The sequence below is a fragment of the Eptatretus burgeri genome, chromosome 1 (assembly GCF_056783735.1).
Source record: "Eptatretus burgeri isolate ZD-2024b chromosome 1, Ebu_testis_v1, whole genome shotgun sequence".
Lineage (NCBI taxonomy): Eukaryota > Metazoa > Chordata > Myxini > Myxiniformes > Myxinidae > Eptatretus > Eptatretus burgeri.
The window spans coordinates 42400571-42427119 of record NC_140961.1 but is presented as its reverse complement, the minus strand read 5'-3'; the positions used below and the strand labels follow the sequence as shown (position 1 = coordinate 42427119).

At 43.3% G+C, this 26549-nt stretch overlaps 1 protein-coding gene and 1 pseudogene across 10 annotated transcripts in view; one reads left to right on the top strand and one right to left on the bottom strand.

The window, feature by feature from the left end:
- LOC147034344 (uncharacterized) overlaps window positions 1–26549 on the top strand; it is a 71780-nt gene that overhangs the window by 26428 nt on the left and 18803 nt on the right. For 2 of the 9 annotated variants that reach the window (XM_085881142.1, XM_085881124.1), the window contains exons 1-3: window positions 13159–13795; window positions 17434–17514; window positions 24137–24221. In XM_085881142.1, the coding sequence (XP_085737268.1) occupies window positions 13714–13795; window positions 17434–17514; window positions 24137–24221 (248 nt within the window). In that variant the 5' untranslated portion in view covers window positions 13159–13713. Of the gene's footprint in view, window positions 1–13158; window positions 13796–17092; window positions 17515–24136; window positions 24222–26549 lie in introns of those variants that run through there. The other 7 variants (XM_085881156.1, XM_085881148.1, XM_085881166.1 and 4 more) reach the window with 5 other exon arrangements.
- LOC147034345 (uncharacterized) lies at window positions 14800–16979 on the bottom strand (annotated as a pseudogene). Its single transcript, XR_015058117.1, has 3 exons — window positions 16562–16979; window positions 15676–16479; window positions 14800–15593 (listed from the first exon to the last, which is right to left on the bottom strand). The product of XR_015058117.1 is annotated as an uncharacterized LOC147034345 (transcript).

The window sequence follows — 26549 nt, the reverse complement described above, 5'->3', positions numbered from 1 at the left end:
CCCTTCGGACAGCTCACTGGATGAGGGGATTGTGGAAAAGCATTCGGGACCCCCAATCTTTGATGATAGTAGGAAACCACGGGTAACCTTCCTTGGTCAGATTGCGGTGGTGTGTGTCAGGGTGGTGCTGTGTCATCCACCAGATGGTGGTCCCCTTGGGTTAACATGAGGCGGTCCCTTTGGGTGGGTGCCTGGAATGTCCTATCCCTGAGAGAGGATGATCACCCTTCTCTGTTCTTATATTAGCTGAAGCGTTTGGATATCGGTATTGCAACACTCTCTGAGGTTCAGAGACTGGATTGCGGTGAGATCATGGCAGGTGGTTAAACCTAGTATTGGTCTGGTTGCTCTGATTGTTATCATGCCCAAGGAGTTGATGTAGCTGTGTCCAATAAGCTGACTCCAATGATAATTGAGGAAACACCGGTCAATGAGCGTATTATGAGACGAAGGATTTGTCATTCCTTGGGTGTCATTTCCCTGGTCTCTGTATATATGCTCCGACTGAGGCGAGTGATCTCACCGTGAAGGACGCATTCTATGCCACGCTCGAGTCTGTGGTTGATCAGTGCCCCAGGCAAGATGCACTTCTCGTCTGAGGGAATTTCAGTGCATCGACCGGAACTAATAGGGATGGTTATGAGATGTGTGTTGGTCCTAATGGGTCTGGAACTGTGAACCAGAAGAGCACCAAGTTCCTTGACTTTGCAAGAAGTCATGGACTTAGGGTGACTGGTTCATGGTTTCATTGTCCACAGGCTCATCGTTGGACTTGGTATTCCAACGCTGGTGGTGTGGCAAAGGAGAATGACCACATGCTCCTTGATGGTCACTGGAGGATGATCCAGAACTGCAGGGTCTACCGTGGTGCTCATTTCCTCAATAATGACAACAGGCTTGTTGTAGCAACTCTGAAGTTGCAGCTTAAATCCAGGAGAATGGTACCATCCCAGCCGAGGCTGGATGTTGGCAAGCTCAAGGATGAGAGGCTGAGGAGCTTGTGAAAAGGCTGAGTGGAGATTTTGGGGGTCTGGGTTCTTTGAGGGACCCTGAAGAGTTGTGGAGTGCCTTCAAGACCACCACTGTCCTGATGTTGCTGGGAGATGTCTTGGAACTAACCAAGGGGCAAAGAAGATTTTTTTTTTCTCTCAAGGGACCACTGGATACCATTGACCAGAGTCGCAGGACCAGGCTGAATGGCAGAGCTGATCTGTTCAGGGAGCTGAGGCATAAAACTGTACATGCACTAACAGTGGAAAAGGAGGTCTCTGTGCGAGGAATCTGTGAGGAGGTAGAGCATCACCTGTGGACAAATTATTCTCGTCCTGCTTATGGGGGAATTCACGCATTGTATTCCTCCAGGCCTGTCCCTCAGTGTACTGCAGTGAGAGCAGAGGATGCTGGGCTCTTGACAGAGGAGTCCAAAGTGAAGACCCGCTGGCCCGGTTACCTTGAGTGGCTGTACCAGGCTGATCCACCAGCTGTCGAGTTGGATGTCAGGGGTGTTACTATCCCTATTGCTGACCCTCCAATCAACTGTGGTCCACCTTCGTTTGTGGAAACACAGGCTGCAGTGAACCCATTGAAATGGCGTAAAGATCGTGGGATCTGTGGCAGTTATCCTCTATGGATGTGAGACTTGATCTATGGCCAGGGACCTGAGATGGAGACTTAATTCCTTTGGTACCAGGTCTCTTCGTAGAATCCTTGGCTATCACTGGTCGGACTTTGTGTCTGATGAGCGGTTGCTGAGAGACTCAAATGAGATTTGTTACCTGCATAGTCTGTGAATGTCTGCTGTGGCTGCATGGACATGTGGCTCATTTTCCTGATGCTGATCCTGCTCACTATATTCTCTCAGCGAGGGAGTCTCGTGAGTGGAGGAGGCCAATGGGCTGACCACGTGCCTCATGGTTGCAGCAGGTTGATAAGCATGTCAATGAGATGGGTATGGGCCAGGAATCTGCCTGGGGGATGGCCAGGTGGAGGCCCCTGGAGTACCAGCGGAAAGTGGACGCAGCGACACGCTGCTCCGGTACATGCTCCCATACCTGGCCTGACCTGATCTTCATTCATTTTATCCATTCGTTCTCAACAATACATTTGTTCCACAAATTGTTCAAACATGGCCTGGATGGACATCGCACCTGCTTCATGGCTTGCCAGTTCAGTAATTTGGGAGGTTAGCTACCACCTTAACATGGCGTGCGTTTAACACCACCCATCAATCCCACCTTTTTTCTGGGTCAACTGGGGGGAGTTTGACCCAAATCTTTCACGAACCAGCTGACCAGGCCTGTCATTCAACTGAAAGTGGCAGGAATTTAAATGTCTACCAGCTATTGATGGGAGGTTCGAAACCCAGCTTAACCTCCATCCTCCACTTTGTGAAGTAACCCTTGTCATGCACAAAGCACCAATCCAACAGTTTATAACGGGGCTGAGAATCAAAATCAGATGAGATCGATTATTCAAAGGTAAGTGCCTTGTGCGGTGTCACCCTGTCAGACATAAAACCAGCTTTTTTTTTCCCCCCCCTCTTTTTTTTTTTTCATTTTCCTCACCTAATGGTTCCTCACTTCGTGTTTCCTCACCTCTCACAGCAGTGATTACAATATTGGTGATTACAGTGTGGCTTCTTTATCACATGCTTTCCTCATGATATAGAGTATGATACATTGTGATCAATAAAAGTTTTCAAAAATGAAAAATTATAAAGTGCATTTCCAAGACTGTGATGCAACACATTGCCCACCAAAGATGGGCCGACAAGGGTACTCATGCCCGGTGGGTGGGGGTGCCCATGCCCACAAGTATAATAAATAATGATACTGCGCAAGTAGAAACAGAATATTATTAACTTAATCTATTCATTTTTTACAAGCATTGGATGGGGATTGGGGGCAGACATTATGAGTATTGTCACGTGATTTAGTGATTTTTTTTTAATAAGAGCATTGTCTTCCATCCATGTCTACCTCGCTGGAATTTTGGTTTACTATGCAGACACGATGCAAGATTTTGCCGCCATCTTGGTTTCCTGATGGACAGAAGTTTGCGCAGTCTGTTTGCTCCACTGCCCTGTCTGTGTGTTAAGTTTGAGAAGGGAAATAACTGCATGGAGTTATGGCACCATTAACCCCATCACTCTGAGGAGGAGAAGGAAGAGGAGGACCAAAGGACTTTGGGCTGCTTTGGTCCCATTAATGGATGGGGGGTGGCTGTTCTATGTAGGGTCAACCTGTATTATTATTATTATTATTTTTTTAACATTGAACGATGGTGAATGACATAAGAAGCTTGAACTTTGTCTGCCATTTCTTTTCAACCCCATGGTGAAAGGCTGTCTTTCTGATCTGCTATACCGAGGAAGGGGTGCAGAAGCGATCCAACTGGGCCAAGGATAAGTCCCACCCAGCACACATCCTGAGGTTAAAGAGATCGGTTGAACCTGTCCATGACAAAGAATGACAACTCATCAGCTGCAGCCTGGTCTCGGCTCTGGCCTGGTATCAAAACTGCAACGACAGCTGCTGGTGATTTGGCAAGACCTTGTGACTGGCATTACTGCTGCACCCCTCCAATTGATGGCAGTGAATGTTATGAGATCCCTGGGCTCACTTCATCAGTGGTATAGTTGCTCTTCAGTGATGATGCAACTATAGTAGAACTAATTTGTTGTGCAATACTGGTCAAATATATATTCCATAGAAACAGATGACACCATGGGATGAGCGGGATACACCAGTCGGGTTTTTCCTCTGTGTATTAGTCGCCTGCCCTGGAAAATACTACCCTTGGTTGTAGGAAATTATTGGCTCACCTTATCTGCCTATGATTAGCCGATTGTGAACATCCTACTCCTGACACCAAATCTATGGGTTCCACCAGTCTGGATCGCGAGGGGGGTGAGGGGGGGTGGGGAGGAGGGCTTTCTGACCTATGACCTAAAAGCCGACAAGCCACAGGTAACTCTGTGGGATGATGGGTTGCTAAGCAACCGCATACGCCATCTGAGACGATTAATTTATGCAGGATCCTCGTGTCAAAATACCGCGTTACCTTCCCAGCAAATTAATCCCCCCCCCCCCCAGATAAGGCCTGTGCTCTCAATGGTCCACTCCTGTCAATCAGAATGGCCAAGTGATACTGTGACTGGGACGTTGGCTAATACCAACCATAACAAAACTGTGGGGCAGAACACCCATCCACTATTTACATACTTTGTCCAACCAATGGAGAAAAAGAGGATAAGGCAGGTTGGAAACAGATTATCAAGGAATTAGCAAAGGCATGCATATACAAGGCAAAACAGTGTCACAAAGAAAGATCTTACCCCTAACATGCAAGCCCCTTAGTCAGTCATCTTATCACAAATACACACACACACACACACCCACACACACACACGGTCACCTCAATCATTCCAGAAACACTAGCGGTTGGCCCATTGGGTCAAACATCTCCCATATTTGCTGATTATCTACTGGACCAGTCAGCACGGAGCCACCGCATGAAACCCAGTGCTGCTCATGTACTGACAAGCGTTACAAATTCCTGTCAATCTGTCCGATAAATAATTATCTGTCGACAAATTGTCTGGATACAGGGAGAATGAAAGAATTATTCATGGTCAAGAGTTTACAAATGGAAAAACATGTGGTACAGCCCTTTGTACCATGTGACAATTCACTTTCCAATCCTGTGTTACCTTCCTGGCATTTAATCACCCCAGATAAGGACTGTACTTCCCAGAACTCCACTATTACCAAGTGTAATAGCTGAGCGGCACCGTTAGTGGAACGCTGCCTTGTACTAACCATAATGAAACTGTGGAGCAGAACTCCCATCCACTATTTACACACTTTGTCTCACCAATGGTTGAAAAGACGATTGGGCAAGTTGGAAAGTTTATCAAGGAATTAGCAAAGGACATGTATTTGCAGGCAAAACCGGGCGTAGTGGTGTGGCCTGTAATCCGGCTACTCGGAGACTTGGGTTGGAGCATCGCTTGAGGTTGGGAGCTCTGCGCTGGGTCGCGCTATGAGAGGGTGTAGGGCAGCCCGGAATCATGGCGAAACCCAATCCTTATCCCTGTGTCATAAGAGGCAACCAGGGTTGCATCAGGAAGGGTATCCGGCATAAAACCTATGCCAAATCAGTATGCGGATCATAACGGATGATCCGCTGTGGCGACCCCCAACGGGAGCAGCCAAAAGAAGAAGAAGAAGAAGAAGAAGAAGAAGAAGAAGAAGAAGAAGAAGAAGAAGAAGAAGAAGAAGAAGAAGAAGATGTATTTGCAGGCAAAAGCAGGTATTTACAAAGCAAAAAGCGGTGTCAAAAACAAAGACCTTACCCCGAACACATAAGCTCCTTAGTCAGTCATCTTATCACAAATCCACACACATGAGCGCCTCAATCATTCCGGGAGCATTAGCGCTTGGCCTACTGGGACAAACATCTCCCGTATTTGCTGATGGCCTTCGAGACGAGTCAGGACGGAGCCACCGCATACGGAGCCACCGCATAGTCGGAGCCACCGCATAGTCGGAGCCACCGCATAGTCGGAGCCACCGCATACAGCCCAGCACAACTCATGGATGGGCAGGAGTTTGGAACTCCCATTATTCTGTCCGATAAATTATGTCGATAAATTGTCTGGGTACAGGGAGCATGGAATAATTGTTAATGATGGTCAAGAGCTTACAAATGGAAGAAGATGGGGGTAAAGCCATTTGTACCATGTGACAATTTGGGCTTTTAAATGGCTAAATGTATTGATGGCTTTACTTTGCATAGTTTATAATTTTGCAGATCTATTAAATGGCTTCAGAGAAGAATAAGTGAACTTATCTAGGTCAAGCAGTATCTTTAAGTGTCTTGATAATACGGTATTGGATATCTTAATGGAAGGTAATGAAAGAGCTGCTCATCTTCCCCATATTCATTTTTTTCTTCTTCCATTTCCTTTTGCTCATTGATTGCTTACCGAACTCATTCATTTGTCTTTCCTTTAAAATTGTCAGTTTTTTCGTACCTACAAAAGCTATCATGTTTCCATATACTGTGTTAATTTGTCCAATGTCTGCTAATGTCCTTATAATTGAGGTAAAAGTTCACCGACATCTTCTAATGTCCTTGTAATTAATGTGAAAGTACATTCAACTGTCTCCGAATGACCTTGTCCTGCATTATCAAGCTCGTTCATGAGCCTCATGTCGGGTAGAAAATTTTAACGAAAAATACAAACTCAATCTGGATGACAAGTGCTTGTGGTTCACGCTTTAAATAAAAATATAAATTTGTTTACGTAGTCGAGTTTTTAGCTGAATCGGGATTCAAACCCAAGCTAAACAGCTTACAAACAAGTGTGCATACCTCGAGGACATCATAACAGCCTAACACCTTGACAAGGCCGAAAATGTGTATCAGAGGGCGAGAAGAATGTGGACAGGAGGGATACGAAAATCCAACTACACACGTAACAGAATGATATATTCGTCTTTTGTGGCAGACTTTGATTGAACGATGATGCTTGATGTAGTGTATATCAGTAGAGCATATTCTGTAACTCTACGGCTGGTAATGCATATAAAGTTGTGTTATCATTACCATTTGGAAAATGCTGCATGATTGGCTTTGATGCAATCGTACACTGAGAGTTCCTCAATCCACCAGCACGACAACACCCCTACCATACTGCTGTGTATGTTTGTAATTCGTTTGAGGATAACCACTTAAAAAAGATCTGCCTGTGGCTAGCTTGAAGCCTCGATTTAAACCGAATCGAACCACCATGGGACATGTTGGAATGCATCCGTGAGGGCCTAGCACATCCATAGCACTGTCCATAACTGAACCTTGACTTGCTCTCAATGAGAAGTGGTAGGATATTACACTTGATATCATATCCACAAACGATTGAATGAGGCAATATTTCAAAATGATAGTGACAGTGATATCCTATTACTAATCGAACTAGAAACGCATTCAGTTGAGAACATACCTCTGTCCAGGGCCGGATTAAGACAGCCTATGAGCCAAGCCATCGAATCTGTAAGGGCCTCCCCATCCCCCCTGGTATTGACCAAAAAAATCCGAATTTCAAGTTGAAGGCAAATTTATTGATTGGCAGATGTGAATGCCCCTTTGTTGTGCAGAGCTACACTGCTACTGCAGATGTGTTGAATTAAATTTTATATTGCATAGTACTTTTTCAATTCCGAAATATTGCTGGCTTACAGTTGCTATAATGTACTTCCAGCATGGCAGTTATCTGATAAATAATGAACAAAAATAAAGGTAAAATTTGTCGGCCTCCCCAAGATGAAGGGCCCCCGGCCTGCGCTCTTCATGCACCATTGTTAATCCAAGCCTACCTCCGCCAAGCTAAAGTTTACGTTTTGTACCCCACTGTTGGCTGGATCTGCATCCGTACCTAAACCAGAATCTAATCAGCTCACTCTTGTCACCTACCCAACCTGTCCACCAAGTTTCATCCGAATCCGTCCATAACTTTTTTGAGTTATCCTGCTCACAGAAAGACAGACAAACTGGGGTGAAAACATAATCTCCATAGCGGAGGTCATAAATTGTTTGGTTTTAATCACCCTGTATATTTCTTTACTGTCCCAATACTTTTGGTCATAATAATTGCATGCACACGTTTTTCACAAAATGTGTGCAGCCCTCTATTTTATGGCCATAAATTTGTTCAGATAACTTAAAAATATATTTTAGGTACTGTGAATATATAACTAGGATAAGGTTTAAAAATCTGAAGTTGTTTGCAACGAGTTAGAGAATGAAAGCTTTTCCCACTTTGTGGTTGTGAGGATGTGGCTGTGGTTTTTGTCATAATGAATAAAATACTCCATTACCGGAAAAGTACTCCACCGGGAATTTGCCATTACTATATCACGGACAGATCTAGCAGGATGGCCTATAGGTGTGCACACTCGCCTCTCAGCTGTCTACCCTGGGTTCGAATTCCGACCCAGCTATAAACTGTCATCCCGGTGTTTCACAGGTAGGGTGATTCATCAGTGTGCCGTCCCTCGGTTGGACGTTAAACTGGACATCCCATCTGTTGGCAGTAGGTAGCGGACCTTAAAGATGCCACGGTGGTCTTTCACGAAGAGTATGCGAGTTACCCCAGTGCCCTGAACAAATTATAAATTCCTGTAACCTTAAGCATTCACGAGCCAGGCTAGGCCAACCTGGCTTGTGAAAGACTCGAGCCAAAAACCTTCCCCATCCAACTCCACAAGAAAGTGAGAATAAGGACTGTAGTAGTAGTAGTAGTAGTAGTAGTAGTAGTAGTAGTAGTAGTAGTAGTAGTAGTAGTAGTAGTAGTAGTAGTGGTAGTTTTAGTGCTTTTGTTGGAAAGGCTTTCGCGGCTTGCGCTAAGGGCGCAGGAAAGCTCAGGCAGACATAAGTTTCCTGTTTAATGTCACCCGGCTTCCTCATCTCTTCCAGTCCATGATTAGAACTGCTGTAGACAAGGTAGAGCATTTTAAAGAGAAAGCACGACCAAGACAGATAAGGAGAGAGGGAGACTAAAAACACAAATTTTTTGGGGAAATATTTACAAAAAGTATTTACAATGAAGTATTTACATAAATAATAATAATAATCAGACAGCGAAAAGTAAAGAGGCTTGTGGGAAAATCTCTACAAAGTGCGTTATTTATTGTCCAATTTTTTTTTCAAATCCCCGATAGTTCTGGAATATTGTGCCACATTAAACTCCGAACTTACTCGTGAACGTAATAAAGTTCTCAGGCATGTGAATCTATCCTACAACACATTGCTCTCAATCTTTGCCTTTCTAGTTTTATATATTGCAAGTTTTGTAGATGCCAAAATAAAGTTGACCAGTCGATCCCGTGATCGACTTTCTTTTCAGGGTGACCGAAGATAGAGAGTTTTGGGGAAAAATGAAGCCAAAAGCATAAGAGCAGGTTTTTCACCAGCAACAAAATTGGTTTCTGCCTTCCCACAGAAGGAACATCCACGGGGAAAATTTGTGAAGTGTTGCAGCAGAGCACCAGATCTCAGTGCCCCATGAAGCAATCTCCAACTTAGGTCCCTCACCACCATTCGTGTTGGGTGTAGATATAGATTCCCAACTTGGATGGGTAGGCAATGGAGACAGCAGAACCTCCCGACAGGGAGTATCCATCCAATTTGTATACTCAATAAAATGGAGTGAGTAGATTACTCGTGCATATATTTATTTCCTTGTTGATTCACCGAAGGACACCTCAGCTGTGCCGGGAACCTTGCTCGTATTAAGTGCAGGTGGCGCTTGGAAGAGAATGTGTCCACGTGGTTTCATCAGAAAAGCCAAGGAAGTAGTGGGGTGAATCTGCATAGCTTCCCCACCTTCGCAAGGGTTCTCCAGGAAAGCCAGACAACCAGGAGGCAATGACTTTTTAACTTCTTGGAGTATCCTAAAGGGAACTCTGATTGTCTGCAGATCTATCTTTGCTGCAAGTTCCTCAGGTGAGAGAACTCCATTCTTCCCATCCTTTTGGAGATCTCTCACTTGTGGATATATTGTTGGGGCTTTTGAAATGGGTTCAAGAGAAGCGGTTCTTTCAGCAAGTCTTACCCTGGATGAGGACCATTTGCTCTGGTGATATCAATTACACACCCGTCCTTCAGCATTTCCTGAGGGAAAGAAGGTAATGGGTCACTGGTAAGGTTTTGGGAGGTGATACTGAATATTTGCCTTTTATACCCTAGACCGAGCACTTTACAAAAAAAGTATGATGCCAACATGCACCATTGTGGTATCGGGTTCGCATAAAGATATCGCTGAATGGTCTGTAGCCTGAAGGTGTAAAAGTGGGGCTACAACGCAAGGAAAACCCTGTCCACCTTCAGCAAGAGTCACACTCAGGACTCTTGGGGATACCCAATGCTTCCCATTCCAAAAGCAGAATGACGACTTCCTTTGTATATTAGCCGGAAACTCATCTGGAATACCTATGCAAGAAAACTTGAACAACAGCTTTGGAAGGACAAATTGTTTCAAAACAAGAGCTCTCTCATGCCAAAATATATTTTATAGTCCCCTCCAGTCTCTCAGCTCCACCTGTATTATTTCCTTTAAAGTGCTCCAGTTGTGAATTGATAAGCATTTACGAGAGATGGACAAATAGAAGCCCAAATATTTAACTACATCGTGACTCCATGTTAATTGCTGAAACAGCGTTGGAAGTTCTTCAACCTGCATGGGTCCAACAAGGAGTCCAGAGCTCTTCTGCCAATTTATTTTAGCAGATGCTGCCGAACAGATTTGTTAAGTCAACAAAGTAGTAGTAGTAGTAGTAGTAGCAGTAGTAATTGTTGTTTACATAAATGGAGGTGAACAAATATTACTACCAAGGTGAAATTTGAACCTGAAATTTTCCCACTTCTGGTTCTGTAAAGTCAAAAAAGAGGAGGAGGAGATTGGGACCATACTCTGTGTCGAGCATTGGTGCTGTTTAAGCAGTCTTCTTGGCTATTGGGCACAATTCTGGACTGGTCGCCACTCTGACACAGTATCCCAGCATGCTGGCACTCATTTTGCCGACCTCGGAAGGATGACAGGTCGAGTTAACCACACCTGGTATTAATTCAACAGCGAAGTGGAATTTGAACTTCGGGCCCTTGGATCCAAAGCCCACCACCCTAACCATTGAGCCAACACCAGGCATCAAAAAATAGATCATCTCGTTTATCTATACGAAGAAATGTGTGTGTGTGTGTGTGTGTCTGTGTCTGTGTCAGTGTCAGTGTCAGTGTCAGTGTCAGTGTCAGTGTCAGTGTCAGTGTCAGTGTCAGTGTCAGTGTCAGTGTCTCCTCCATAACTCCAAAGCCATAAAACCGAGCAGCCTGCAATTTTGCACACATACTAAGGGAACTCCAAAGAAGGCATGGATGAAAATTGGGTGTTTGGGTTTATTTAAACACCCCTTTTGTGGATAATTAACAGCCTTATTTAATTATCCATATTAATGTCCATCCTTAATCACCTTGCTGTCCCTCATTGGGGTCTTAATTTGCCTTTTTTTTTTTGGCCAGCTCAACAATGCCTTGACTTGGAACAGGCCTCAACGGTTTTTTAACGATAAAGTTTTGTTTTTTCCATTTTCCTTACTCATTATCGAATGCCTGCTCATTGTACCTACAAATGACTGGATATATTGCAATGCTTATAAACGCCCAGATACGCCAGCATTCGTGGCTTCATTTCATTTCTGCACATGCCGTAACCTCTAGTATGTCTTAATCTCAGCTGAATTTCTAAATTTATTATTGACCCCAGCAGTAGTTCTGACTGCTAAAAAAAACAAGTATTCATATGTCCAATAAGGACATTGCCTGACATTCCGGGTGTGAGGTGTTTATTTGACCGATCGCTGATCACTAATTGCTTGCCAAGCCAGCCGTTCCTTATCAACCGTTTTGTTGGAGTGCTTGCTTGAGTGTTTAAGCCACTTTGCAAGCGCTCTACAATATTCGCACTGTCACTGAATATATCCATCGAAATGAACAAAGTTCAGGGCCCACTTGCCTGTGTTTGGCCATGTGGTGCATTGAGCGGTGCGTCGGGTGGTACTTTCTCACTGAAAATGAGCAATTTTATTTTACACCACGTTTTGCCATTTTTGTATGATCCTTTCATTATACGACCCATCACTTCATCACAGATTGATTACTAGATAGACATGAAAAATTCAACGTTTCGTTTTTAAAAGTTTCTTCAACCATTTTGTTGGAGTGCTTGCTTGGGTGGTTAAGCCACTTGGAGAGTACTCTTCAAGCTTCGAAGGTGATACCATGGCACGGTTCTACATGGGGACATTTCCCGGAGTTAGGTAGGCAAAATATATTATGTGATTACAACGATTAAAAAATGTTTTCAGTTGTTATAAAGCCATGAATCGCCACATCACGGCAGGATAGCTGAGAGGCACGCGTGCTCGATCAAAGCTGTCTATCCTGGTTTTGAATCTCGACCCAGCTATAAACTGTCATCCCAGTGTTTAACAGGCAGGATGATTCATGAAAGTGTGTGCCGTCTCTCGGATGGACATTAAACTGGACATCACATCTGCTGGAATCCCCCCTCTCCATTCACCCTCTCCTTTCTGCCCCTCCCCTCTATCCCCCTATCTCCCTCATCTCCTCTCTACCTCCTCCCTGTCTCACCCCTCTACCACACCTCTTCTCTGTCTCCCACCCCTCTCCCTTTTTTTCCCACCCCTCTCCCTCTCTTTCCCACCCCTTTCCTTCTCCTTCCCACCCCTCTCCCTCCCTCCCATATCCCTCTCCCTCCCACCCCTCTCCCTCCCACCCCTCTCCCTCTCTCCAGCCCACCTCCCTCTCTCTCTCTCCCTCTTCCCCTCCCCCATTTCCTCTCCCCTTACTCTCTCTCTGCCTCTATCAGACGCCTCTCCCCCTGTCTCCACCCTTTCCTTTCCCTCCCACCCCTCTCTCTATCTCTCTGACCCTTCTCCCCCCCCTGCTCTCTTTCCTCACCCCTTACTCTCTTCTCCACCCCTCCTCCCTCACCACTCCCCTTTTTTCAGGGGGACTGTTAAGGACTGACGGTGTAGTTTTGAATTTAAAACTGCTTTCCCATAGTGTAGCATGTATGAATCAGATTTCGAGTGAGCTGACTGGAGGGGTGCAAAGGTTGCTGCATGTGCGACCATGCATGCATACATGCAGGTATGCCATTGACAGGAAGATAGCATGAGTTTTAAATACACCCGCCCTGTTTTATATCGAATATATATATATATCTATACTTATATATATATATATATATATATATATATATATATATATATATATACATATATATATATATATATATACACATATATATATATATATATACACATATATATATATATATACACATATATATATATACACATATATATATATATATATATATATATATATATATATATATATATATATATATATATATATATATATATATATATATATATATATATATATATATATATATATATATATATATATATATATATATATATATATATATATATATATATATATATATATATATATATATATATATATATATATGTATATACATATATATATATTTTTTAATTAAATGGTGCTATTTGGGCACTTTTTATCACCCTTCCTTTCCCGTCCTCTTACACTGCCTTCCCCTCCCCTTGCACTACCTTCACCTCCCCTTATGCTGCCTTCCCTTCTCCTCCAGCCACCTTGCATTCCTCTCGTGCTGCCTTCCCTTTCCTCACACTGCCTTTCCTTTCCAATCACACTGTCTTCTGTCCTCTCTTCTCTCTTCTCTCTTCTCTCTTCTCTCTTCTCTCTTCTCTCTTCTCTCTTCTCTCTTCTCTCTTCCCTCCACCCTTAATATTCCCGTCAGCGAGGCGACGGGTTGTATTTGCTCGTCTGTAATAAACGAGTATGTACGTGACGACGTCCCTCTTGGCTTTGTTACGTGTGTGATGTTGTGTTGCTATGGCAACGTCGTACACCTTGGAACTTCTGGCATTCATCCTGCATGGGCCGTTTCCCTTTGTTTGCCGTTGCTTCCGAGAAGAGCAAGAAAAATAAATTGGAAGACAAAGGGGAAATCGTTTCACTGAATCCTCGAATCGAAGTTCTCTGCTCACCGAATGTTTGATTTGACAGTTAGATCACATGAACAAGCCAAGATCACGTGAACACGCCACGGCGTGCACGAACTCTATGAGAGATGAAGGCAAAAATGCGTCGTCATCAGGTATAGAAAACACACTCGTTACCCACTCCTTGCTCACTTTCTTTGGCAAACGATGTTTTGAAGATTAATAACCAGTAAAAGTTGGTCACGTGGGCACTGAATCAGGTGTGCAGTGTCGATCAGATGTCCTGTCTTGCTTGGACAACATTCTCCATGTACAGAGTGTCTGTTCTCCCAACGCAGTTTTGTGGCTGGGGTTACAATCCTGAACTCCGATGCAGGATACTCGACTAAGTGCCTACTCGATAACTTGCCTACTCTAAGTGAAGGACAAGATGGGGGTATTTAACGTCCATCACCTAATGCTAGCAGATGGGACACTGAGTTTAAGATGTATCTGAGAGATGGCACACACACATTGATGCATCGCCCTGCATGCGCAACACCAAGGTGACAGTTTATATAGCTGGGTTGAGATTCCAGGCAAGACGTGACGGCTCAAAGGCAAGTGTGTATGCCTACCTCTATGCGAGGCCATCCTGCCAGCAGCCTGGTGTTGGCTTAACGGCTTGGTTGGCTGGCTTAAGATTCGAGGGTCTTGAGTTTAAAATCCTCGGGTCTTGAGTTCAAGCCCCTGTCTTCCGTTGAATTAACACCAGGTGGTTTGACTCGGTCTGGTCATCCTTCCGAGGTCGGCAAACTGAGTACCAGCTTACTGGTAACAGAGGGCACTGCATCACAGCACAGCCATGCCCCCAGAAAATGATCCAGGCAAGTATCCACAGGCTGCATATAAATAGATAAATCAACTGGAAGGGCACTCAGTAGAGCGCGTACCTCCACCGCGCAATAGTAGGGCAGCTAAATAGGCCCCACGCGCACCCCCCTGAGTACTTATGCAAACATACTTTTTTAGAATCCTTAAGGTGTCTAGTTAACATTTTTAAATGTTAACAAGAAAATGAGGTTGGTCTTGGGGTCGATTTGACTGCCATCTTAGATTGTGACATGCCCAATTATCGAAAAACAAATTTTCATAACGTTTGAACAAAATGGACGAGAAACACAAATGAAGCATTTATTTATTCTGCACAATTATGCCACAGGAAGTTAAACCAAATAATCATTTTTAACATTATATGACATCTCTAATGAGAAAATAGAAAAATGTCCTATTTCAGCATAATATATACAAAAATTAGTCATCATCATCAAGGTAATCGAACAGTTCCTCATAGTCATAGACACCAGCTTCCTCATCATTCTCTTCCTGCTCCTCCTCAGGGGTGTCCAAGAGGTCCACTAGGGAAGGGGGGAGAATTGGACCATGTGACCACACAGGTTCCAGGAATCCATCCATCTTCATCCAGCCATGATCATCCTCTGGTTTGGGATGTTCATACATGGGCACATAGGCATGCTTCCACTGACCAACCCTGTAGTTGACCCTGTCAACATGAGGAATTAGGGAGTCTCTGCATGGAGGAAGATGAGAAAGTTGAACCTTTGACTTGAATGTCAGTGTTTCCTCTGCACCCACCATCTTCTGCAGCATCAGTGTATGCACTTCATCCACACGAGAGATACGAGGATAGCCATACATCAGGCAGACAAACTCTTCCAGACAGTCATACAGCTTGTCTTTCACCCTCCAATATACGCCCACCTGCTTGAATGCTGCTTGGAACCTTGGGTACTTCTGGAGTTTCTTCAGTGGACCAATCTAGCCTTTGCCTTTGAAGGCAATGGTACAATGTTCTCCAGTAAAACATTAGAGACCCATAAGTGCTGTACAGTGGTCACATCAAAGTGTGCGAGCAACAGAAGTGACATCCACAATGCGTCTGTTTCCCAACACCTGTATGAAAAAAAAAATACATTTAAGAAATGTAGCTCAATAGATCCCTAACTTGAAAAATTAAATAATTGTCTATCCTCACCTGTCTGAAGGTAAATCTTGAGCTTCACGTCCAAAGCATAGTGCAGAAGTAAGAAGAAGATGTCTGTGTCAGGTGTGCAGACAACAGCACTCTTATAACCAAGCTCTACAGCATAGTTGAGATAGAGGATCACATGAGTGTCTGTCTCCTGATTTGACATCAGGCTGTGGATCTCTGATGCTTCAACCTTGCCATCTTGACCTGTCAGCTCATAGGTCTTGCCCTGCACAATGAGCACAGCAGTCAAACATCCCTCCAGTCTTGAAGCTGCATCTCTGCTACTCCAGACCTTCAGAAGAAGATCACACAATTGTCTTTTGTTCTCATCATTCTGGAGAAATGTGTTCATATATGGGTGTCTTCTTGTGGCTGGTCCATCAATGTGCAGCTTCTGTAACATACCACGGCGTCTCCTCTCCTGTGCTTTGATGGAGTCTTTGAAATACGAATCAGTTGAGAATACAAAGCCATGTTTCTTTGAAACCACCTTATCAAGTACTTTCAGACAGATTGCACCAAAGCTAGATGGCAAGTCCTTTAGGCCATGGATAAGGGCATTCCCATTCTGGATGTAGAGTGCATTTTGAGGATAATGCACTTCATCTGAATGGTCACTCAGGAGATAGTGGAACATGGTGGCCTTATTTGTCTTTGCAAAAAAAATCCATTAGGGGTGCCAAGGCTGTGAGGAACAGGTGTGAGAGAGAACTTCATGAGCTCAGAGAGGTTGATGGGCTCATTCATAAGTTGAGACTTAATCAGCAGCTGGAAGGCCAGATCTCCCTGCTCCTGTTACTGGATTAACTGAAACATAAAGAAAAATATTAACAACAGTCAGAAGTTAAGATAAGCACACTCTCGTAGTGCTTTTCAGACATTTTCTCACCTTTCCCTGGGAGGATGTTAGTGGTGCCTTTTCATTGCTGGCCTCCATTGTGTGAAGTTTCAGCTTCTTGACAGGGTTGAAGAAGCCAAGCTCAGTTTATATGTGGCAATTAACTACCATGGACCCAACATAAGGCATATATGATTCCTTTGGCATGTTTTTTTCATGTTTTTTCACCATTTTGTGAAGTTTGACCCATAAAACATTATTAAATATTAAAAATGATATTGTAAATAAATTTGTCATGTCAAAATTGTATGGAATAGATGTTTCAATTGTATTTCTCGGATGTTTAGTTCAAATGTTATAAAAATTTCTGTTTTTCAATAATTGGGCATTTCAAAATCCAAGATGGCAGCCAAATAGACCCCAAGACCAACCTGTCCAGAAAATTTCATCCAGATCCGTCCACAACTTTTTGAGATATCCTGTACACAAACAAACAGACAGAAAGGGGTGAAAACATAACCTCCTTCGCCTTTGGTGGTGGAGGTAATAATCCTGCTAGCCCCAGTTATCAGATAGGTGAGTAGTAAAATGGTTGGAGAGAATAATGTGCACACTGTGCTCCGAAGCAAGAGAGCAAGTGCATACTGGGTGAGGGGTGATGGGTGATGAATTGTGGGTGATGTGGTGTTTGGCGTACGGTAATCGATACTCCGTGTACCATGAGTGGTGTTTAATATGCCATGTACTGTAGCGTGTGTGTGTGTGTGTGTGTGTGTGTGTGTGTGTGTGTTGCAAGGAGTGATGACTGATGTTCAGTGGACTGAGTGGTATTTGATGTGTTGTGTTCTTTGTCCACGCATGTGTGGTGTGCAATGTGTGGTGAGGTAGGTGTACAGTTCCTGATTCAGCCATTTGTTTTGCAGCAGTTGCAGAGGGACCTGGAGCTGGAAAATTTCTCTCTGCGAATGAGTTTACACTACCTGAAGAAGGAGCAGGGTCTGCAGGTAAGATATGCAGATCCAGTTAATGTCTCTTTTTCAAACACTGCCCCTCTCTGTGTCATAAATGCATTAATTTGTGTGTGTTTATGTATGTGTGTGTTTATGTGTGGTTATGTATGTGTGAAACGTATGCATGTATGTATGTATTCTACCGGTCAAAAGTTTAAGAACACCCCCATTTTCCAGTTGTTACTGAAATTTAAGCAGTTCAAGTCCAGTGAATAACCTGAAATGGTACAAAGCTCAGCGGTAAACTGCCAGAGGTTAAAAAAAAAGTTTAGGTTCCAAAAAAACTGAAAAATAATGTAAATTTCAGAGTTGTTAAAAAGGCACTTTTCAGGGAACAAGTAATGGGTTAACAACTGCAGCTGTTCTGCAGCAATGGAAGTAAATTAAGCCTGGAAAGTTGATGCAAATATTTCCTACAGGTGTCCCAACTTTTGTTGATTAGTGACAAACCCTCTGTATAAAAGCAGTGTTGGAACAGACTGTGTTGCTACACCCTCTGAAGCATTATTTGGACAATATTGCACTGCAGGCAGGGGCAAATCCAGGAATTGGGTAAGGGGGGGGGGGGTTCCAAATAACAGAAAATTATAAATTTTCCAAATAAATTACTGTGAGCTGTTAGTGGTTATTGTTTATTAGGTACTGTATTGATACAGTTTTTCTGAGGCTTCTGGCGTTTTTTGTGGCACACTTTCGTGGGAGAAGGAGTTCTGGGTGACCAGGGAACCCCTGGGTTTGCCACTGTAGGGTAAATATTTTTGTTGTTGGGAAGGGGGGGGGTTCCGGGCAACCAGGAAACCCTCCTGGATTTGCCACTGGCAGGAAGGAGTATATTGCTATCATAATGGCCAGAAAATGACAATTAACAAAGGAAGACAGACGGACCATTACAACCCTTAAAAGTGAAGGTCTTTCCTTCAGAGAAATTGCAAAGGGAGCCAAGGTGTCAGTGAGTACAGTTTCCTACACCATCAAAAGGCACTTGGAAACTGGAGGAAACTCTGACAGGAAGAGGTTTTGCAGACCCAAAGCCACAACACAATCAGAAGACAAGTTTCTGAGAGTCAACAGCTTGCGTGATAGGCGGCTCACAGGACAGCAGCTTCAAGCACAGCTCAACACTGGTCAAAGTAAGGAAGTCACAGTTTCAACTGTGAAGAGAAGACTTTGAGCTGCAGGTTTGACAGGTCGAGTGGCAGAAAGAAAGCCATTGCTAAGATGGCAAAATAAGAAAAAGAGTCTTACTTGGGCTATGAAGCACCACCAGTGGACTACTGAAAACAAGAAGAAGGTCTTTTGGACAGATGAATCAAAATTTGAAATCTTCGGTTCATCACGCAGGGTTTTTGTACGCCGTCGAGTCGGTGAAAAGATGGTTCCTCAGTGTGTGACACCAACTGTCAAACATGGAGCAGGAAGCGTGATGATCTGGGGCTCTTTTGCTTGATCCAGAGTCGGCGACTTGCACAGAGTGACTGGCAACTTCAACCAAAAGGGCTACCACAGCATTTTGCAGCGCCATGAAATACACTCTGGTCTACGCCTAGTTGGTTAGGGGTTCATCCTACAGCAAGATAACGACCCAAAACATACCTCCAGGCTATGTCAGAATTACCTTAGAAGAAAGGAACAAGACGGTAGGCTTCAAATCATGGAATGGCCAGCACAGTCTCCAGACTTAAACCCTATCGAGCTGGTTTGGGATGAACTGGACAGAAGGGTGAAAGTAAAGCAACTTACAAGTGCAACACATTTGTGGGAACTTCTGTAACAGTGTTGGGAAGAACTTTCTGAACAATATTTGATTTCCATTGCAGAAAGAATGCCACGAGTACGTTTGGCTATCATCTCTGCAAAAGGTGGCTACTTTGATGAGTCAACAATTTAGATTAAAGTTTGTTCAACAAAACGATTCAATGATTTCTTTTTTATCTGCAATTATTTATTTGTTCTATGCTTTAATTGCAGAGTACATTGAAACATTAAACTGCTTAAATTTCAGTAAAAACTGGAAAAAAGGGGGATGTTCTAAAACTTTTGAGCGGTGGAATGTGTGTGTATGTATGTATGTATGTAATTATGTGTGGTATGAATGTATTTAGGAAGCTCCAATATAGCATGGTATTTATGTATGTATGTAATTATGTGTGGTATGTATATATGTATGCGTGGTATGTATGTATACATACATACATACATACTACACATTCAAATGTGTCGTGTGTATGTGTGGTATGTATGGTATGTATGTATATGTGGTATGTATGTGTGTATGTATATTGTATATGTGGTATGTATGTATGTATGTGTGGTGCGTATGGTTGGACCATTATGTATGTATGTATGTGTGGTACATATGTATGTGTGGTATGTACGTATGTGTGTGTTTGGTATGTATGGTTGGTCCAATATGTATGTATGAATGTATGTATATGTATGTGTGGTATATACGTCTGTGTGTGTGTTTGGTATGTATGGTTGGTCCATTATGTATGTATGTATATGTATGTGTGGTACATATTGTTACGGATTCGCGCCCGCCGGCGTGCTGACGGCCACGTAACTCGAATCGCGGCACGTCGCCCACCGGACGGACAATCCAGTCGTGACCCTCTCGGACTAACGCCGGGAACCAGTCACGGGTGGACCTTTCGGTCTCACCGCGATCGAGCCAATCGGCCCCCGCGTGGGATAGGGTTGCTCGCCAAATTCGACCTACCTAAGTACCCACACAGAGGGTAGACCGGGCGATCGCACCTCGCCGCAGGTCGACTTCGGACACGGGCCACTTAAGCGACCCGTTCCGTACTATCGGGATAACCGAGCGGTGTTATTCGTCGACCTCGACGGTTCGATTAATTATCGGGCGTATTCAGCCCACTACCAATCCTTTACGTGAAGCAAGATGAGGATTCAATGAAAGAAATGACGAAGCGAAGCGGGAAACAGTTCAACACAAAGCACATTTATTCGCGATGAACGGAAAGCACACATATTCAATTCCACCAAAAGCACATAGAAAAGGAAAAGAAACACAATGCAATTTTACGCAAAAAGCAAATGCGACAATGCAGATCTAATACCGATTACGCGAGCACACGGCAACACTTATACAATTTTACTTCACAGACGGCGCCGACAACACATATTCCCAAAGCAAAAGAAAAGAACACCCTCAAAGATGAGGCGGGCCTGAGGCCGAGACCGGGTCGGGCCTACCCGTCTGGTGATGAGACGCGGAGCGGCGATGGTGCCTCAACTCCGCGGGCCTCGCGGACAGTGTCTGGTAGGGGGTGGGAAAAGGGGCCCCCTTGGTCGCACTATCTCAGCGCGGGGGGGAAACAGGAGGGGGTTGCTGATGCTCGGGGAAGGAGGATTTTTACTCTGTCTCGAGTCCCGCGACGAGCGTCTCCACCTCGACCAGGTCGCGCCGTCGGCCTCCCTGGTGTGCAGCTCCCGGCACGACGCGAGCACCCCCTCGTCTGCCTTCGCCGCCTCTCCACAGCTCCGTCCTCTTCGCTCCGACTCCAACGCACACGACGACGACGACGACGACCAACAACCACTTCTTCTTCTTCTTCTTCTTCTTCTTCTTCTTCTTCTTCTTCTTCTTCTTCTTCTTCTTCTTCTTCTTCTTCTTCCCAACTCCACCGACTGCGAAGTCTTAACTCACTTGACTGACGAACGCGGTCGCTTATATAAGCCCCGTGGCTTCGCTCTCTCATCTTTGACCCCCTGCCTTCGACCTTTCACCTCGCTCCCCATTGGCCCGAGAAAAAGTGGGCGTGAATGCATTTTGATCCATAAATTTGCATATAGCGACCGCCCTCCAACGCCCTGGAGGCGGGGCCAAATCGCCCCTCGCTCACCGATTGGACGGCACAAAAGTGGGCGTGTGTCGTTTTTGATCCGTTTTTGGAGCGGAAAATCCGTGGTTTTGTACACGCTGTTCGGCGCGCGCCCTGCACGAGTCCAACACCGGTACCCCCAAGCGGCGTAAGAACGGTGGCGATGCGACGGTTGCGAGGTGTGACGTGAAGCGGCGCCGTGGTGGGTGGTTGATGTTGTGGTTGGTGGTGGTAACAATGGCGGTTGGTCCAAAATAAAGATAGTAAAAGAAAAACGGCTATCCTGAAGAGTCGCAGCACGCATAAATGACATGTATTCCCACTAGACAACGGGTTTGGGCCTAACTACACATATACTTACCGAGATATCTCACCTAAGGGACCTGAATGGTGGTTTGCGAATTTGGTAACCACAACAATATGTATGTGTGGTATGTATGTATGTGTGTGTGTGTGTGTGTGTGTGTGTGTGTGTGTGTGTGTGTGTGTGTGTGTGTGTGTGTGTGTGTGTGTGTGTGTGTGTGTGTGTGTGTGTGTGTGTTTGGTATGTATGGTTGGTCCATTATGTATGTATGTACTGTATGTATGTATGTGTGGTACATTTGTATGTGTGGTATGTACGTATGTGTGTGTGTTTGGTATGTATGGTTGGTCCATCATGTATGTATGGATGTATGTGTGGCATGTATGGGTGGTCGATTATGTATGCATGTATGTGTGTGTGTGTATATGTATATGTATGGTGTGGATGTATATGTATGTATGTAAGTATGTATATATGTATATGTATGGTATGTATGGTTGGTCCATTGTGTGTGTGTGTGTGTGTGTATTTATGTATATGTATGGTATGTATGGTTGGTCCATTGTGTGTGTGTGTGTGTGTGTGTTTATGTATATGTATGGTATGTATGGTTGGTCCATTATGTATGTATATGTATGGTATGTATGGTTGGTCCATTGTGTGTGTGTGTGTGTGTGTGTTTATGTATATGTGTGGTATGTATGTATATGTATGCATGTATATATGTATATGTATGGTATGTATGGTTGGTCCATTATGTATGTATGTATGTATATGTATGGTATGTATGGTTGGTCCATTGTGTGTGTGTGTGTGTGTGTGTGTGTGTGTGTGTGTGTGTGTGTGTGTGTGTGTGTGTGTGTGTGTGTGTGTGTGTGTGTGTGTGTGTGTGTATGTTTATGTATATGTATGGTATGTATGTATATGTATGCATGTATATATGTATATGTATGGTATGTATGGTTGGTCCATTATGTATGTATGTATGTATGTGTGTATGTATGTATGTATGTATGTATGTATGCATGAATGTATATTTTAACCAAGGACTGAATAGCTGAGCATGCCGTTACATCATAATTAGCATCATCACGAGTATGTATCATAAAAACCTGATGAGATGGTCATTTGTTGGCTCATCATGACATCTTTTGACATTTTTCTGTCACAATCCCACAACAAATATAATACACAGTTACACCAACCCACACTACAAATCCACAACTACCTCTAGCATAGACATCTTTATACATTTGTTACCATTGCCACCAATAACAAGAATGTCAAGAGATGTCGTGATGGAAGTCCATAAAAGGATTGTGGTGTTGTGTTGTGTTGTGTCATTCCTTCCGACCTTGTTTGGTTGTTTTGGGGGGATTCCGTCTCTATGTATTTTTTCCTTGTGATAAAATGTTTTTTTCCAACCTGTAGTAAGAAAATTTGGTTTATAATGTGGACACATTTTTCCAAGACGACTAAACTTGAAGCAAGATTGCTCATTGCAAACAAAATCCTGAGATTTTTATTTTGTAAGTAGCCTGTAGCTGCTGCTTGCATAATTGCTGGGAGTGCAGCTGTGGTGCTGTTGCAGTGCCCCCTGTTCCCAGTAAGCTGGTACTCATTTCTGTCGATCTCAGAAGGATGACAGGCTGTCATCCCACATGGCGTTATTTAACAGCATGACAGAGGCTCAAACTAAAGACCCAGAAATCTTAAGACAGCCACCTTAACCACTAAGCGAACACCAGGCTTAATCCTGAGATGAAACGATATGGCTCATGACTAGCCTTGGATCCAGATAACATGCAGGAGTCATGACGATATATCATTCCCGATGGTCCAGCCCTAGTCCTAACCAAGGTAAGACCTCGCCTGCATGACATCCATCCCGAAACATTTGCCAGTCCAAGGAATGGCATCACAATTGACATATCATTGGAATATTCATGTTAGGTTTTCATAATGCACTGTAATTTGATTGCAACCCTCATAATACCCCGCAAGGTTTTAACATTTCTGTACCTTGATGAGAAGCCTCAAAGAACAATGGAACTCAAAATCCCATTGAACAAGGCGATTGACACAAACCTCAATAAATGTCAAAGCAGATTAATTAACACTGTATAATTACTGCTGTTAATTGAACTTTTAATAAAGCAAGCTGTAAACATTTCCTTTGACCATTATTAAAATTGCAATTAGCAGTGTTGATACGTGACGAACGGTTGACGTCATTGATGACGCAATTGGTCCTACATCTGTTTTCTCATGGGCACAATGGTGATACACATTCAGTTTGACCAATAATACAGTTAAAATTAAATGAGCATGAAATGAAAAATTAAATCCATTGTTGAGTTATCGTTGATTTATGGTTGTTGGCCTCCAAAATGTTGTGCCAGCCTGTCTGTGATATGTGGTGGTTTCTTTCTGTTTGTGTGGTATTGTTTGTAACCATATCCAGCACTCCAGGTTGCCACTCTGAAGCGGACGGTTGAAAGAGTGCGAGGTGAGAATTCCAAACTAGATGCTGAAATCCACTTGGCTTGGTAAGGACCTGCTCATATATCTTCTTCTTCTTTCATATAGCATAAATGGCTGAGGGAGCAGCCATGCCACTGATGTAACATCCTCTGGAGGCTAGGACAGGAATTTGTAAATTGTTCAGGGTTCCGGAGATAGCTCTCCTACTCTGCGAAAAACACCCTGGGATATTTAATGCCCACCAACAGATGCTGGTAGAATGGACACCCGATTAACGAACTTCCATCTGAGGGATGGCACACACATAGTTGATGAATAGCCTGGTCTGCAAGACACCAGGATGGTAGTTTGTAGCTTCACCGATATTTGAGCCAAGCTAGACAGCTCATAGGCTAAGGTACATACCTCCAGGTCTAGGACATACTGCCAGCATCTCATATATCTTTGACCAGCGGAAAGTCCATTTTATCTCAGCGATTGTATTTATTTTTCTGCACCGTACCTAAGTTTCATGGAGGAAGAGCTTGTTATGTGCACATATTACAGGCATATGATGAAGACCTTTGTAGATATCAATGTACTTTTATGTGACCAACAAAGACATCATAAATAATCAATGTACTGTTAAATGGATAATGAGGACATTAGCTTCTCTCTAGGCCAATATATATATATATATATATATATATATATATATATATATATATATATATATATATATATATATATATATATATATGTATATATGTGTATATATATATATATATATATATATGTATATATATACTGTATATATATATATATATATATATATATATATATATATATATATATATATATATATATATATATATACAGTACATACATATATATATATATATATATATATATATATATATATATATATATATATATGTACAATATATATATATATAATATATATATATATATATATATATATATATATATATATATATATATATATATATACACACAAATATATACAGTGCTCCCACACCTATCGCGGTTAATGCGTTCCAGACCCTCCCACAATAGGTGAAAATCCACGAAGTAGAAACCACATATTTATTCAATTATTTAAATATATTTAAACACATTTTAAACGTATTTTAAACCATTATACAGCATCCACACACTCTTATTAACCTTCCCCATACACATTTAATCAGTTATTTAAAAAAAAAAAAAATTTTTTCATCGGAAATGCGACTTCATGGGGCTGCAAAGCCTAACACCAAAAATAATTTTATAAATACTATATTGTACTATATAATGTAAAAAAAAAAACTTATTATGGGTACTGACCTATGAAGATATGACGGTGATGATGATAGCTGTGCAGTACTGATGACGATGAAGATGACGATGATGAGATGAATGTAGCACAGCACAGAAGAGCTGAAGAAGAGCATTAAATCTCTTCTACTGGAGGATTTGAAAACCCGCGATGTAGTGAAGCGCGAAAAGTGAACCACGATATAGCGAGGGAGCACTATATATATATATATATATATATATATATATATATATATATATATATATATATATATATATATATATATATATATATATATATATATATATATTGTTGCAGAAATGGCCCTTAGTATGTTAATAAATATAGGATTAGCCCAGATCCCCCATTAAATGCATGTTTAGCCAGGTTGTTCGGTAATTGGACGTTACATGTGTGTCAGGAGGTGTACGAGGCTGTTGATTGTTCGTGCAGTGGTGGTGTACCGAGAGGTTCTTCTTCTTCCTCGTCTCCCTCTCCGAAAGAGTCTCTGCCCAGTGCTCTGGGAGGAGCAGTCGGCTGAGAGGGTGTGGCCTAGAGAAGCGAGCGCCAGAAAGGCGAAGGTGGGACCGAGAGCACCGAGGTGGTGCGATCGGCTGTACAGGGGACGGCTCTGTCTGTTTGCAATTGGCTTTTGTGAGGAGCGAGCCGAAAGAAAGGCAGGGAAGGGAGTGCATGAGGTCTGTCCGCCATCGGCAGTAAGAGGATCTGCCTGAGCCTCGACACAGGCGATCGGCAGTAATAGGAACTGTCTGAGCCACCATACGGGCGATCGGCAGTAAGAGTGACTGCCTGCTTTGTCGAGTCTGCCTTCTGCTGGATGAGAGGCTGCTAGAGTCTAATCTGGAATCGGCTTTCGTGAGAAGAGCGAGCCTCATGAAAGAGGCAGGAGAAACGACTAGTGGGAGTCGCGATCTGCTTCGTGAAAGAGGCAGAAGAAACGACTACTGGGAGTCGGCGATCGACTTTTATGAGGAGGTCCTCGACAGGTTCATCTGGAGCCCAGTGACGGAGCCTCTGACTGTCCTTACTCACCTCACGGCTCGACACGTTTGTCGATCCGCCTGTGGAGCCCAAC